This window comes from Chinchilla lanigera, unplaced genomic scaffold (assembly GCF_000276665.1).
Source record: "Chinchilla lanigera isolate Chin_1 unplaced genomic scaffold, ChiLan1.0 scaffold00079, whole genome shotgun sequence".
Lineage (NCBI taxonomy): Eukaryota > Metazoa > Chordata > Mammalia > Rodentia > Chinchillidae > Chinchilla > Chinchilla lanigera.
Window position 1 is genome coordinate 7,554,053 of NW_004955480.1, and position 15,066 is coordinate 7,569,118.

Sequence of the window (15,066 nt, forward strand, 5' to 3'; positions counted from 1 at the left end):
TATATGAGCTTGTCTTAGTTACTTTTCTTGCTGCTGAGGCAAAATACCCTACAGCCACAAGTTAAGGGAGGAAATGTTTATTCAGCTCACAGTTTGTAGAGGTTTCAGTCCATAATAAGCTGGCTCAAAGGCAGAGTGGCTTGGCAGACAGGCATCACAGAGGAGAAACAGTTCATGGTGGGCAGAAGGTAGCAAAGCAAGTGAGCAAGGTGGCCCTAGCAGCTTTTTCCTGCCCCTTTTATATTCTACCTAGGCTACCAGGATTGTAGTTATGCCCAACCAATCAGTGGACTGATTTAGTAATCACACACCCTGAATCCTAGGACCCTAAATCTTAGCATTGTATCATGAATGAGTCACACACTGTAGATTCAGCCACCTCTGAAAAAGCCCCACCTATGACCATGTGAGGTTCTGGAGGGACATCTAAACACAAGCCATTATAGGGTGCCTTGTATTCTAAGCAAATACTTAACCCTATGGTAGCTCAGTGGCACCCTAGAACAGCAGCTTTGCAGTAGTCTGACAAAATCCTCTGTTCCTTGGGTTCCAGAAGAATGTGTGTGAGTATGCAATTGACAAGAATCAAATTACCCAGGGTAGTTGTCAAATGAAAACAAATAAGCAACAGTGAAATAACCTACTATGTACATTTGCCAGGCCCTCTGTTAGCATGAAAATCAGGAATCTTCGGACTTGGCTAAGATCTTTCTGCCTGGTCAGGACTTCTGTGTGCATTTTAAGCAAGCATTCTGCAAAGGGGAGGCAATCAGTCATTTATCAGATAGACAAATTGATCACTTCTAAGTCCATGGGACCATGGCTGATCTGTCTGCCACTAACAAATGGCTCCTTACTATTAATCTGGCCAAGCTATCTATTATCCATCCATCTAGTCATCCATCTATCCCTTCATTCAGCAAGTCCACACACCAAAGAGTCAGTGTGGGGCTAGAGTCACAGACAGTGAAGTCTGAACCAAGGCGAGCAAGCCTAGCCTAAAACTCTCTATATCTGCAAAGCAGTGTTCTTACAGCTTTGCCAGGGTGAGCAATAGCTTTCTCTGAGATACTGACTGGCCTTGGTAGCCACCACATGTTTAAGGGCTTCATATTCAAAGGGCCTTGCTGGTCTGACCCCACCCCCTCCACAGCATGCTGGGATTCCTCCTAGTGCTCTCCAATCCCACCTCAGGAGGAGACCAAGCTATGCTGCACCCACGCATGAGGCCGCATCAGCTGTTTCAGATGTTACCAGTGTACTGGCTATGGCCTTTCATGTCAGGCAAAGGACCTGGTCCACTGGGAACTTTGTAATAGTCTCAGCTTTGCAGATAACCAATAGATGTTGTGTTCATTCCATTAGTGTGCACATGGGAAGTGTGTGTGCACACATGCATGCGTGTGTGTATGTAGTATGGGGAAAAGCATGTGTACTGCAGGTGGTTCCTCCTTAATACAGATAGTGGATCATTAATCTGGAATCTGTAGGTGAACTGTGGAGTTTTCATCAGCCTCCAGAAATTTTGTATGCAATTTGAAATACAGGCTGTATCACCTTCACCTGATTCCCAGAGGTTCTGAGACATCAGCGAGAGGAGGTAAAAGAGCTCCAAAAAGATTTGGTTAGTGGCTACAGGAGCCCACTCCCTCAACTGTCTTTCTGATTTCATTTCATAATGCCCTAGTCTCTGCTGTTGCCAAGATGCAATGGTTTGCTGCCGGGAGAAGAGAGGCTCTTATCTGAGTTAGTTCTGCCACCTACAGCCCAGCCCAGCACAGCCATGGATCTGCAAGGCGGAGAGAAAGCCTCATCTGCATACATGAATAAGGGGAGGGCTGCCTCTCCAGCCCAGAAACTCTCTCTCTGCTGCAAGAGAGATTGCTTTGGGGATTCCTGATTAGCATTCAGAGATGCAAACTCCTTTGGGGTGGGTTAAAATGATGGGAAGAAATTTTTACATTAAAGGGGAAGGGATAGATTCTGAGGATTATCTCCTGAAAAAACTGTTGTCCAAAACCTAGAGAGGAAAGGCAGTGTGAAAAAAAAAAAGAGCTGATGAGCTCACAGGTCCTCACAAAAAACATAGCTCTCTCCATCCACAGTCTGTTTGATGCTGGTAGCTCTTTGTAGGTCCAAGCAAGTCGTCTTTGCCACCTAATTTGTCAGATAGCAAAAAATATTTGCTTCAGTAGGACATGCTTTCCTGAGATGCTTGACTTGGGAACTTGGAAGAGATCTCTTAACATGTTTAAATCACTTATAAGGGGGTAAAATTGTCTTGGAGGGCTGAGGTTGTATTACTTTTGTCTCTGTGGCTCCAGCATCCAGGCCTAGTGCCTGATATTTAGAAGAAAGCTTACTAAATGTTTGTTGATTTAAAATAATACAAATGTGGGCTATTTTTGCAATCCATGCTGTTCTTGCTAATATGTAGTGATAATGTCTACAGATTGTCCGGCTCTTATATGTTAGAAATATTATCTCAAAATTGCAATATGATGGGTATTGTTTTGAAAAGGAAACAGAGACCCAGCATCATAGCCACTCAAGGGCACACAGCTGTGCAGAGCTACACTCCACTGCAGATCTCTCTCCATGCCATCTGCATTCCACCTGTGTGTTTCCTATCCATTGTAAACTCATTTGTAATGAAAGGAAAATGAACAAAAGGAAACAGTTTGAAAACTTTTTTAAGCTTTATTAAAGTTTTCTAGTTCCTAGAATTTCTCTGAAGACATTTTGCACTCTCCTCACTTAATAGTAGATGCAAACATCTCTTGACCCTTCCTGAATCCAGCAGTGTTCTTCTCTGAGGGACGGTTTCATTCCTAAATCTACTTATAGAGAAGATTTGGAATTGGATTCAGATTTGGATTGTGACATCTTTCATTCTATTTGGTCTGATGAGTACAGGGACTGCAATTTGCACATAGTTTGGTTTTCAGCAAGGAATTCTTAATAGGGGAAAATGTCCTCTGTGTTGAGATACAGAGCTAATTGTACAATAATTTTGTTTATTTCACAGATTTTTACTTATTGACACATTAGGTTTCAAAAAGACTCCAAAATAACCAAGAAAGTGTGTAAGAGTGAAGACCAAAGTCTCGTTATTTTTCTGGATTATTTAGGATGGATTCCTTAGGATTGGGTGGCTTTGTCTCCATGAATCATGTTGTAACTGGTTCCTCAGGTTTTGAAATCTTGATATTTTTCTTTCAGAAAAATTACAAATAGAAGGAAATGTAGGTGACCTTTTAGTGAGGTTGGTGGTTTTATCAAATGGAGGTCATTGACATGTAGAGAAGGCTGAAGAATCTCTCTAGATAAGGCACAATTATCCTGCTTAGACTTGAGCAGGAAAGATGCACTTATAAGGAAGCAGGTGAGGTAAGAGAGTGGAACTAGAGCTGGAGACCACTGGGCTTTGCATGTCTCACTGCTGCTGTCTCTTCCCAGGCTAAGTCTGCATCAACTAGTAGTGTTCATCAGAATTACAAGGGGGATCGCATTTTAAAAATGTTAAATCAGGGTCTTAAGTCCAAACTCAGTGAAATTAAAGGAGTTAAGCTGTCAAGTCTGAATTTTTGATAGTCAGCCCACTTGGTTCCAGTACAGGTATTCCTTAGACCACCCTTTGAGAAACATCCACCTAGAACAATTCTTTGGTCTTTCTAACAATTGCTCACAAATGCATTCATTCAGCTGAGCCAAACCTGAAACACAGAGATGAAAGCCATGGTCTCTGTATTCCCGGAATTCATGGTCTAGTGGAAAAGACAGACTTGGAAACAGACGAGCACAAAGCATGACAGAGGGTTGGTTGCAGCAGTGGGAGAACAGGGAGGCACCAACTTGGCCTCATCAGAAAGTCTTCAAGAATGTGCATGCATTAGCAAGGAAGAGGGGAGGAAAGATGGAAGTAGGCAAAAAGCAGTGTGGCCTCTCCTCAACTGGTCCAGGCGAAGGATGACGTAAGAGAAGGAAGGCAAGACAGGGAAGCTAAAGACTGAACATCTGTCTCCCATAATAAAATGATGTTGTTCACACGGGCAGGTGCATTGCCAATATCTGTATCACTGCAATTGCAACAATAATTAATGTGTCTTCCAAGAATGCTGTCATTTTTCTCTCAGACTCTGGCCTGTCAGTACAGTGGTAGTCTGATAAGCTTGCAACTGAGAAGGAATTCAGAAAAATCTATATTAATCCTAAATGGTTTTACCATCTTGCTTCACTCATTAAACTTTGTCATCAGATGTCTTGGGCCAAAGTAAAGGTGAAAATTCTAACCAAAGGAGGAAACTAGCTGCTGTATGCAGGACAACCATGGTAAAGCGTCCCACATCGAACACATGTGGGGACAATACCCACTTGCTGGCATGTGTAACTTACATTATCATCATGTGTAAAATACAAACGAGTTCATGAATAAAAATAAAATGGCATTCATCATCTACCTTTAGAAAAACTGAGATCTAAAGATACCTATACTTGTCATTCTGTTCTCCAAAGTTTAAAAGACAGATTTCACTGCCAGATAATCAGCATACGTGAGTATTGTAGCTCACAGCATGTGGTTATACAAAGAAGAACAACAGCCAGAAGCCAAAGAAGAAATCAGAGCGTGCTGCGCTCCATAGAAGGGAATCCTGAATTTGTAATGGAGCTACATATATCTAACTTATAGTGTGTACAGAAAAAGCATATGTATTTGTGCGTGTGTGTGTGTGTGCGTGTGTGTGTGTGAGAATCATATTCAGCTATAATATTGGTATAAATGATACTAAATTAAGTGGGTATAATCAAGTGTTGGTAATATTTCTTTTCCCCCCAAACTCACATAGAGAAATCAAAACTAGAGAAAGAAAGGAAGAAAAATGCCCATACACTGTTCAATTGATTCCTGCTGTTCACATCACTTATAACAATTAATATCATGAAACTTCAGAACACCATTGTCTTTGGACTCCTTGCAGTTGTGTGTAATACTGGAGCCAATGCAGGAGTTGATGTCGAGACATAAAACCTACAACCTCAGTCCCCGAGACTGCCTCAAGACTTGTTTGTTTCAGAAGTGGCAGCGGATGGTGGCACCGCCAGGTACACTCTCGTTCTTTGCTCTCTTCCTGTATACATTTTCAGAGGCACCTTCTGGGGAGGAAGTGATATGGAAATGAATGATAAGATCATAAATACATCAGGAAAAATTATTTACTAAGGAGATTCTGAGCACAATTTTGGACACAGAGACATGGAACATTTAAAAGTCAAACATCTTCAGGAATCTTCGTAGTCTCCTTGCCTGCCAGATTAGAATCTGAAGCCAGAGAAGTAAAATGATTTGTTCAGGGTCATCCTGAAGGTCACTGGCAAAGACAAGATCAGAACCATAGTTTCCAGTCTTCTAATCCAGTGGTTGTTTCATGCAACCAGACCACTGGCTTTTTATGACTTAATGGTTTTGATTTGGGTTTTTAAGAAAGTTAGAAATTTTTTAAAAAATAAAGGTAGCGTGATAAGAGATGAAAGGAAGAAGGAAGGGACCAAAGGAGGGAAGGTAAATAAAATTTGCTTTGTGTTTTTAAAGATATATTATACACAAATGTACTCTGATCATAAAGAGAATACCGAAAATATTCCATTTCCTTCACTTCCCTAGACTGTAGTTTAGATACTATAGTCTCCTGCTGTGGTTCTGAAATTACTGCTTCAAGTCACCGTTAATTGTCTTTCTATCTAATACATTTTCACTCCCAGGCTTGTGTCGAGCCTCACTGATCATAAAAGCAAAACATATCCATTCACTAAAAATTATTTTATAAAGAGTAATTATTAACATGAGGCACATAACTTTCTGAATCACAAAATATAATGGTCACCTTCCAGTGGTAATTGGCCAGGGGCTTTATATAAAATGAATATAGAAGATCTAACCAAATGCATACTTTAAAAGCTGAGGAAAATAAATGTTATTTTACATAGAATAGTTGCATCTCCATTTTATGGGAATTTTACCTATTTAGAATGTTATTTTTCAAGTATATTAGATGTGCTAAAATTGGCCTTATTTTCTCTATTATTATCAGTAAGCCTTTATGAAAAAAAAAACTTTCATGTATTCACTGAATAGTTTGAGCACCTACACTTTCCAACATATCCATGTATAACTCATATTATTCATTCATTCACATTATTTATTGAGCTCTAGCTATGAGTGGTGTACAAAACTGAAGGAAATAGTACAAAATATTGACTCTTCATGATAATTTTGAGATATTTTATCCCCATTTTTCATAGTGAGGCCTGAGACTTACAGAAATAATTTACCAAAGTCAATGCTGCAGCTAAGAAATGAAGGAAGATGATGTAACAAAAAGGATGCTGGTACCTGCCATTTCCAACTTATTCAGTAACTGCATAGAATAGATCTCCAAAGATTTCTCACTGATGGAAGCAAAGATTATAACCTCAATATCAATTCATAGGGCTTTTATGAATACAAAACAGTTAATATATAGGAAACATTAAAAAGAGAGTCACATTATAGAGACTATATAAAAAAAAGAGAGTAATGTTATATACATGTTAAACAAACAAGAAAATAAATGATACTCCTCTTACCACACATTACCAAGGGTCTCAGTATTTCCACTAGGGTGATGCTTGATTCTCTGTCAGGTTCCAAATATCATTCTCTATTTCTGAATACATCTTTCTAAAGGAAATCTAGTTTTCTTTCATTAATATGATGGCTATATCATACTAAGACATACTGGGGGGAATCTCGAAGTTAGTAACTATCTTGGTTACTTTTCTCTCATTGTTGAGACAAAATACCTGATACCCAAAATAAGGAAGGAAAGGTTTATTTAGCTCACAGTTTGTGGAGGTTTCAGTCCATACTCAGCTGGTTCCAAGGTAGGGCAACAGTTCATAGCTGCAGAAAACAGCAAAAGCAACAAGAGCAAAATGGGAGAAGTGAGCGAGCAAGCCTCTCTCCCTCCCTTATATTGTTATGCAAGCTACTCACACTAGGACAGGTGTAGCACTCACACCCATAATCCCAGCACTGGACCATGGATCAATCATAAACTCTAGAACCTGTCCCTATGACTGCATGAAGCTTTGGGGGGACATCTAGACACAAACCATAACAGCAACATCATTGAATACCAGGATCTTAACCATGGGAATAGCTTGAAGCTTGTAGTATGAGTTAAGCAACTCTTCTTCCTTTTTTTGACTATCAAGGTGTAGTAGAGGTGGGTTGCAATGTGATACGTGGTGAGTAGGTGCCGCTGTTGCATGCTGGGTCACTAATTCAAGTTTACATGTGCTTCTCTCACATTTCACATCTCCTAGGAATGCTAGGATTACATTTTATTTCATTTCATTATTTTCTATTTTATTTGATTTTATGTTTGTTTGTTATAAAAAGAAGGTAGTCGGGGGGATTTTAAATTGAATTAGAAAATTAGTATTTGCAGTTCTCTTCTAAATATTAGTAAATTACAGACAAAATTAGAGCAGTGAAGTAAAAATCATTTTATGTACATGTCAAAGAAAAAAGTTTCACACATTTTGTGCTAAAAATAAATCAACAGCTTTCTCCTTGTATTTTCTGTAAAGTTAGTAGAAGTGGGGAAATTTTAAATGTCCACCCTTTCTAAGTTGTCTGGTAGAGATTCCTGGAAGCCCTGGGTCGCTGACAGTGGCCTTGATGCTTTGGCCTTGGCATTGACCCTTCTTCTCTTTCCTGTACTGCAGCAGAACCCACAAGGCAGCCGACAACCAAACGGAGAAAAAGGAAAAACTCCACCAGCAGCACCTCCAACAGCAGTGCCGGGAACAATGCCAACAGCACCGGCAGCAAGAAGAAGACGACGGCCGCGAACCTGAGTCTGCCCACTCAGGTACCTGTAAGTCTCTCTTTCCTTTTAGGCCTGCAGTCTTGCCTTTGCCTACCCTCCTCCTCGAGGGACTGGGATTCTAGTCCTCTCGAGTTCCCCACTCTGGGCAAATTGGAGGTGGGCTGCGGGGTGGGGCACGGACAGGTCTGGTGGGATGGGAGGGCAGGAACTGTGCCCTGGAAACTTTCCCCTGCAGCCTGGGAGTCAGGAGGGAATGTTAAAGACTGATGCTGCAAGGGGACCTGAATTCCAAAGCCATCAGAGTCACAGACAGGAGACATGTCACTGAAGGTTTAGAGTAGCACCTAGCAGCGTACCTGGTGGCATACTAGGGCCTGTCAGCAGCAGTTTCACAGACCCCACATACTATTGGAAACGAGCCCCTAGAGCTTAGAGCCCAAATTGTGATTTGGCTGGACTTCCCTGACATGAGCATCCCCTTGCATTTTAAGGTTCAGGTATTCAACTTGCAGCCACTAAACATCCAGCTGAGTGGTTCTCATTTTACCTGTTCCATTAGCTCAAGGAGAGTGGATCAGCCCCTGGTTTGGTCTCAACTTTCTTTGCTTTCATCTTGGGGTCTGAACAAAGGCCACTTGGACTTCTTGGAACTCCGAAACTGATAGCAGAGGGTAGACCCTGAGTGGTGTAGGCTGAGTAAGGAACGTTCTACATCACCTGTTACTTCCTTTCCAACTGTGTCCCTTCTGGCCCTTTTCCTCCCCCCTCCAAATTCCCAGGCCCAGTGTCAGACTATTGCTTTTACGTTCTCCTGCTCTTGGAAACATCTGCTGTCCCTTCACCCCTCTATAATTCCTTGTGGGTTTTCTGTCTCTGCCTGTCACATCAATCTGTCACCAGGTATATGACATTTGAACCCTGACCCTTCCTTGGTGCTTTGTGGAACCCTCTGGATACTGTGTCTTTGGAGGTGCCCCATTTCTCGTTGCTTCCCTTTGCCAACATAGTTTTCCTTTTCCTACTTCTTCACTCCCTCCTCTCTGGATCCGTTGTCTTCACCCGTCTTGTCCTTATCTTTCTCCATCTCTCTCTGTGTAAGAGTGGACTCTTACACAGAAGCTCCCTACTTCCTCCCAAATGTGCCCTTCAAACCTGTCCCCACCCACTTTCCCCCACTTTCTATGGGTCTGTTTTCTTTAGCCAAAACCAAGCCTGACAGTACCCTGAGGCTGCCCTGGGCCATTGGGGCTCTTCACCTGTCTTCTGTGGATGAGGGTACAGCTTTCACATCCACCGCATTAGAAAGAAAGGACCAAGGAAACAATGGCCCACCAGCTATGGAAGGCACCATTTTAATTTTATGACCACTAAAAGTTGAAGTCCTCAAATAAACAAAATACCCTCCAACAGTGCTCTATTTTCTGAATGGGCCTTTAGGTCCATCACTTCTGAAAATCACAGAAGGAAAAAATCAAAGAAGAAAAACTTGAATGTCTTCATTAACATCCCACAAAGTTTTGCTCACCGTTGGTTAAATTGAAACATGCCAAGAAAAAAATGGGCTGATATAAATGAATTGTCTCCAAAAGTTCACACAAGGAGCTCATTTATTCTGCTCATCCTGGGCTTTTACAAACTAACATTTCTTAGTTTTTTCCAATGAATGAGAAAAAGTGCACTTCAGAGAATTCTTTGAGACCCTAAAAGACACAGTGGCTGGAGGAATTAGCTCAGCAAAAATCTTCTGACATCCTACTATGTGTACCTCACAGTATGCCAGCTACTGACATTACCAAGATTTTTTTAATTAAAAAATGAAAGAAAAGATCAACCCCTGTCCTTGAGGAGCTCACTGTCTAGTCCAAGGGTGGAGAAGAGATCATCTCTCCGCTGCTCACTCACACAGCCCAGTGTAAAGAAAGATTCTGAGGCCTAGACTGGATTCGGCGAGCTTCCCATTAACAATATACATTCGTTGAGGGTAGAAGTCTCCAGCTTGTATATTTTGACCTAATTAGACTCATTTGGTTTATTCCAAAGACTGTATAATTTTTTCTACTCCAGGATGTTCCTGACCACCAAACCAACTACTGCAATTTAGTGGAGGATCCCTGTGTCAAGTAGGGGTTTTCATGAGTTGAGACCCCTTCGATCTCATGTGAACAAGGCACCAGTAGAAATGGAGAGCTGAATTCCATCACTATCCCCATACCATGCAGTTAAAGTTGTTTTAATTCAATAAAACTTGCAAATGTCCCAGAGAGGCAGGGAAGACAATCAGGTTAGGAAGGTGTGGAGATTCTTAGGTGTCTTTGAGTTGAATGGATGTTCAATGATAAGCATGGAACTGCTTGTAGTGACCACGGCTTTTAACCCTGTCTACTGAATCACCAACATCATCCTACTATTTCAGTCAAGACGCTGTCTGCAGGCATCAGCCTGGTCTGATGATACAGACACGGTTTGCATAGCTGCTGCGGCAGCAGTGTGTGTGTGGGGCCAGGATTAGGGTTTAATCCTTGGATTCTGCTTCTCACTCCATGAGCAGGGGCTAGGAGCCATCCCGAACTGCAGCCTCAACCCTGGGAGGGATGGAGACCTGTGTCATTCAACAGCAGTGACCCCTTCTGGCCAATTTAAGGAGAAGCATTGAGGGGCCCTGAAAGGAGTCACTTCCAGTCCTCCTCAGAGGTTGGTGGTCCTTGCACGGGGGATTAGTGAGATTATGCAAAGTGGGCAAAAGCTGGTGACACCTTGAGGCTTCTGGCACAGAAGCTGAGGTTCTGCCTCTGGGAGCCGAGGGCATGTGGGCTACTTAGGTGGATCACTGTTGCCTCTCGAGGGAGATCCCAGGTGGAGATGGGATTTTTACCACTGTGGGGGACTCTTAAAGACAGAAGGGTGGGGGGAAATGGAGCTCACATTCCCTAGTTAGAGGCAGCCAAGAATGTACATTGTGCCTCCGTTTGTTTTGTGTAAGGACAACAGATCAGGCCAACCAGAGCAGGGACTCATTATCCTAGTGCAAAGCTTTGGAAGAACCAATTAAAAACGTGCATATAATTTTGCAAGTGGCCTCAAGTAGCTATGTCCTTAGTCTTTTTATAATTTCCAACTATATGTTGTGCAAACACCACACACACACACACACACACACACACACACGCTACTACTACTACTACACATCTGATCATTAAGAGTTTTTATAATTAGGAAAGTAACTGTAGCATCTCTTTGAACCTTAGCACGCTTAACAACACCCATGCCTGGGCATCTTCTCCAGTTGTTCCTAGAAAAAAGATTCACCACACAAACTAGAAGCCTGTGTCATGTCAGCCCCATGTGGAATGATTCAGACCACTACATTCGTCATGCTTTTCTTGCATCATAGTTGTTTTTCTAACACAATGAAGGCGTCTGGAATGCTGGGACTTTTCTTCTGAAGTCACACTTCAGTTGGCCGCTTCCTTTCTCCTGTGGCTTGCAGGTCATGCTTTACCTCCTCATGCTCTCAGCCTTTCTCCCTGATCCTAGAGTCACCGCGCTAACGCAGACCTACAGAGTTGGTTCTAACACCCCACTCCCCCCTGGTGACACCTTTGTGCATGAGTTTTCCAAGTCCTTCAAAGTGTGCTTTACAGTCCTAAACTGGGATTAACCCTCATGTCGTGCCCTGGACAGTATTGCCGTTCTTGCTACCTACCTTTGTTCCTGATCATAAGCGTGGTCTCCTAATTGCCTGTAACTGAGTGGTAGTTTTTGTTTTTGTTTTTGTTTTTTATCCTGAATACTCCCAGCAGATGCTATCACAGCTATCAGCTAACTGAATAATGTTCACCTGTCTGTGTGGTGGCCACGTTCCATCTAAACCTTGTCATCATTCTTGCCGGTCAGAAAGGCTATGTCTCTTTCATATGTCATCTTCAGAGTCCTCATGAGTCTCCCTTCATGACGTCATTTCTGATCCTTCATTGCTTAGTAAACAGATGCACCCAGCTCAATATCCTGCCACATCTGCATTGCTGAATGACCAACTTCACATTTTATTCATGAGCTCCCTCAGGAACACTTCTTTTTAAAATCATTAAAGAGTCACTAGTCAGAAAAGACAGTTTGGAAACCTACTGATGATCTTACATAACTCAGGGAAGGAAAGGAATGTCTGTCCAGTGATCACAGCATTTAAATGAATTAGCCTCCCTACCTGGAGGTTGGCCCCACATCCCCAAACACAGCTGCCCTGTCTGAGCATTCCCCACCCCGACCCTGGTCCCTGGGCTTCTCCAGCTGTGGCCTCCATAGAGCCTCTAGCTATAGAAGGTGGCTTCCTTGTTTGCATGGAAGGACAATTTGTACTTAAAGGCGTGATGAGATGGATTCTTCTTGCCCGCTTCCATTTCTGATGACTACCGGCTTCATCAATATAATTATAATTATCTCTCTTCATCTTCCTTTTATGGCACCAGCTGGACAGACTGGTTCTCTTCAGTGCCCAGAATGGTAGCAGGGTTGCCTATGCGGGGATAGGTGACAGGAACCATGAAATAACAGATGGTAAATTCAGGGCTTGTTGGCAATCAGCAGGTTTTTGCTAATGACTTAATTAGCTATGCAAATTGTCAAATCAGTGTGAACATTGTTTTTATCGAAAACTTTACCTAAATTAATTACCATAATTAAGTAGCAGAATGTCAAGGATATTGGCTGCATAAAAGGGCCTGGCTGAGTAGAGAAAAGAGAGATTCTGTCTTCAATTAAAATGTAGACCACCACCGGGACAGAGAAAGTGCTCTTTGGAATGACTATTGTAGAATTGTGCCTTACCCATGTCCCACTAGTTTCCAGAGCCACTCACGGGCCCTCAATCCAAGTGGCGGATTTTGGAGGGATTGCAAAGCACCCAGCAGAAGGTTCCACAGCCCTCTTTAAAGTCCCCAGTGTCAGCGAGTTCAAAGCGTGGATTTTTTTAATTTTGAAAAATCCATTTTTTTATTTCTGCAGATTGCTAGCATTGCTCGTTCTCCGGTGTCAGGCTGCTCACTAAGGACATAAACTCGCGTGCTTGTTACCCATCAGGAGGCAATGTTTATTTCCTGTAGAAATCACATACGCGTCTCGGCCCCGACATTGACACTTGGCCCTGTTGCGCAGCACAGGAGTGTGTGTGTCCTAGGTTCCCAGCTCCTCCCACTGTTATTTTAAGCTGAGCTTCTCTCTCCCAAGGTTCCCTGTAATAATGTCAGCTGCTGTTCACAGGATGTGATGGTGGTAGGAGAACCAACTCTGATGGGAGGTGAGTTTGGGGACGAGGACGAAAGGCTAATCACTAGATTAGAAAACACGCAGTATGATGCGGCCAACGGCATGGACGACGAGGAGGACTTCAACAATTCACCCGCCCTGGGGAACAACAGCCCGTGGAACAGTAAACCTCCCGCCACGCAAGAGACCAAATCAGAAAACCCCCCACCCCAGGCTTCCCAATAAGACGCTCGACGGCACCGGAAGCACCTGTCCGTAGGTCCGTGGGTATCATTCCAATTACAGAGCTTTGCTTTCAGGAAAGAAAAGAGGAGAAATTACAAAGCAAACAAACAAACAAAAACTTTTCCATGCAGATATCTCTTTCTAAACCACAGTGATCTGATTTTCTTTCTTTCTTTTTTTCTTTTTTAATTGAGAGGATCATTCCAAATAAGCTTCCATGACCCTTCCCTGGAGGCCTTTGCAGGAAGTGCACATACTGGCACTGTTCATGATTAAAACGAGAGAAAACGCTAGCGCATCTCCTGGCACGCTGTTATCAACGTGTTTGTGTTAAGTTCCCTTCTCATGCACCCAGCGAAGGCCATGTTGTCCGTACGTGCTCAGTGCTCAGGATCTCATTAATATGCCGAACCTAATTACAGATGACTTTTTAAGATTGTAAAATATTTTCTGCTTTTTGACTTGCATTTGAGAGTTTCTTGTTTCAGTAAAAAAAAAAAAAAAAGAAAGAAAAGAAAAAAATTAGCTCTTGGAAAGTAATTTAAATGTACCTCTTTTTTTCTTTTCTTCCGTCCTTTTTTCCTTTCGCCTATTGGGTAATAGTGAAGAGACTCCAGCGAGGTAATTTGTGGTCAAGCTGATGTTGATTGGCTCTTGAGTCTGAGTTGGTTCAAGTTAGCCCAAGTACTGAAACAAGAAATGTCTTTTTATCATTAGACACCAGGGCAGATTTTTTTATGTAAAGAAAGACAATTGGGCCCTGGAAAATTTATGCGTTTGTAAAGTTGCTGTTGATCCAAATATTTTTAAGCCATGTAATCCATTAATTTTGTGGGCAGTTGAATAAATCTGAAATTTCTCTGTGTTTATTTTTTGTTATTGTACCTGAGTTGACTATGCTTTCTTTTCATAGTATATTTCTTGTATAATATTTTGTAAAGCCCTCACCTGGTTGTTTTATGGGGACTTTTCTTTTGGGGCAATTCCAGTGTATTTATGTGAAACTTTATAAAGGAACTAATTTTTCCATTTGCATATTAATATGTTCCTCCACACATGTAAAGACACAGTGGCTCCGTGTGTTATAAAACAGCTGTATTTTATGTATGCTTTACTGGTGTGCCAATAATAAACTGTGTTAATGACCAAAGTAAGTGAATCTGACTACCTGTGTGTGTGTGCACCAATCTGCTCACAGTCATAAGAAGCCTTGAGTTAAGAGTTTATGGTCCAGGCTCCCCATGGGGTGGAAAGCAGGTTCACCATGCACAAGTTATCAGCTTGTTGGACCTCAGTCCAGCGAGACGGAACACACTCACCTACAACAAGTTATGTGAGATAGATTAGTTACTTGCAGATTGGCAGCATGGAACAATGGAAGCCAAGCATCAGGTGTGCCCACCCTGTCTTGCTTAGAAAAGCTGCCTGGGCCCCTGACAGACAGTTTTGATTATCCACACCTCAATCTTGTAGCTCAGGGAGCCCAGAGAGCAGCCTGCACTGGGTTTTATAGCCTGGAATTGCAAGAAATGCTGGCTTAAGTGTTTTAGTAAATTTTGTGTTGCCGCAGAGGAATATGGCAGATTGAGTGACTTACAGAGAAAGTACATTCTAGAAAGTACAGTTGTAGAAGCTGGGAAATCCAACACCAACGTGCTGGCATCTGTCAGGCACCTTCTTGTTGTGTCATCCTGTGGCAGAAGGC

At 42.3% G+C, this 15,066-nt stretch overlaps 1 protein-coding gene across 9 annotated transcripts in view; it reads left to right on the forward strand.

Moving 5' to 3' along the window:
* Ldb2 (LIM domain binding 2) overlaps positions 1–14,515 on the forward strand; it is a 368,457-nt gene extending 353,942 nt beyond the window's left edge. The window contains exons 6-9 of one of the 9 annotated variants that reach the window (XM_005402504.2): positions 4,980–5,103; positions 7,771–7,922; positions 10,423–10,565; positions 13,131–13,220. In XM_005402504.2, the coding sequence (XP_005402561.1) occupies positions 4,980–5,103; positions 7,771–7,922; positions 10,423–10,527 (381 nt within the window). In that variant the 3' untranslated portion in view covers positions 10,528–10,565; positions 13,131–13,220. Of the gene's footprint in view, positions 1–4,979; positions 5,104–7,770; positions 7,923–10,422; positions 10,566–12,875 lie in introns of all 9 variants that reach the window. The other 8 variants (XM_005402507.2, XM_005402506.2, XM_005402505.2 and 5 more) reach the window with 8 other exon arrangements.
* The last annotated feature ends 551 nt before the right edge of the window (positions 14,516–15,066 follow it).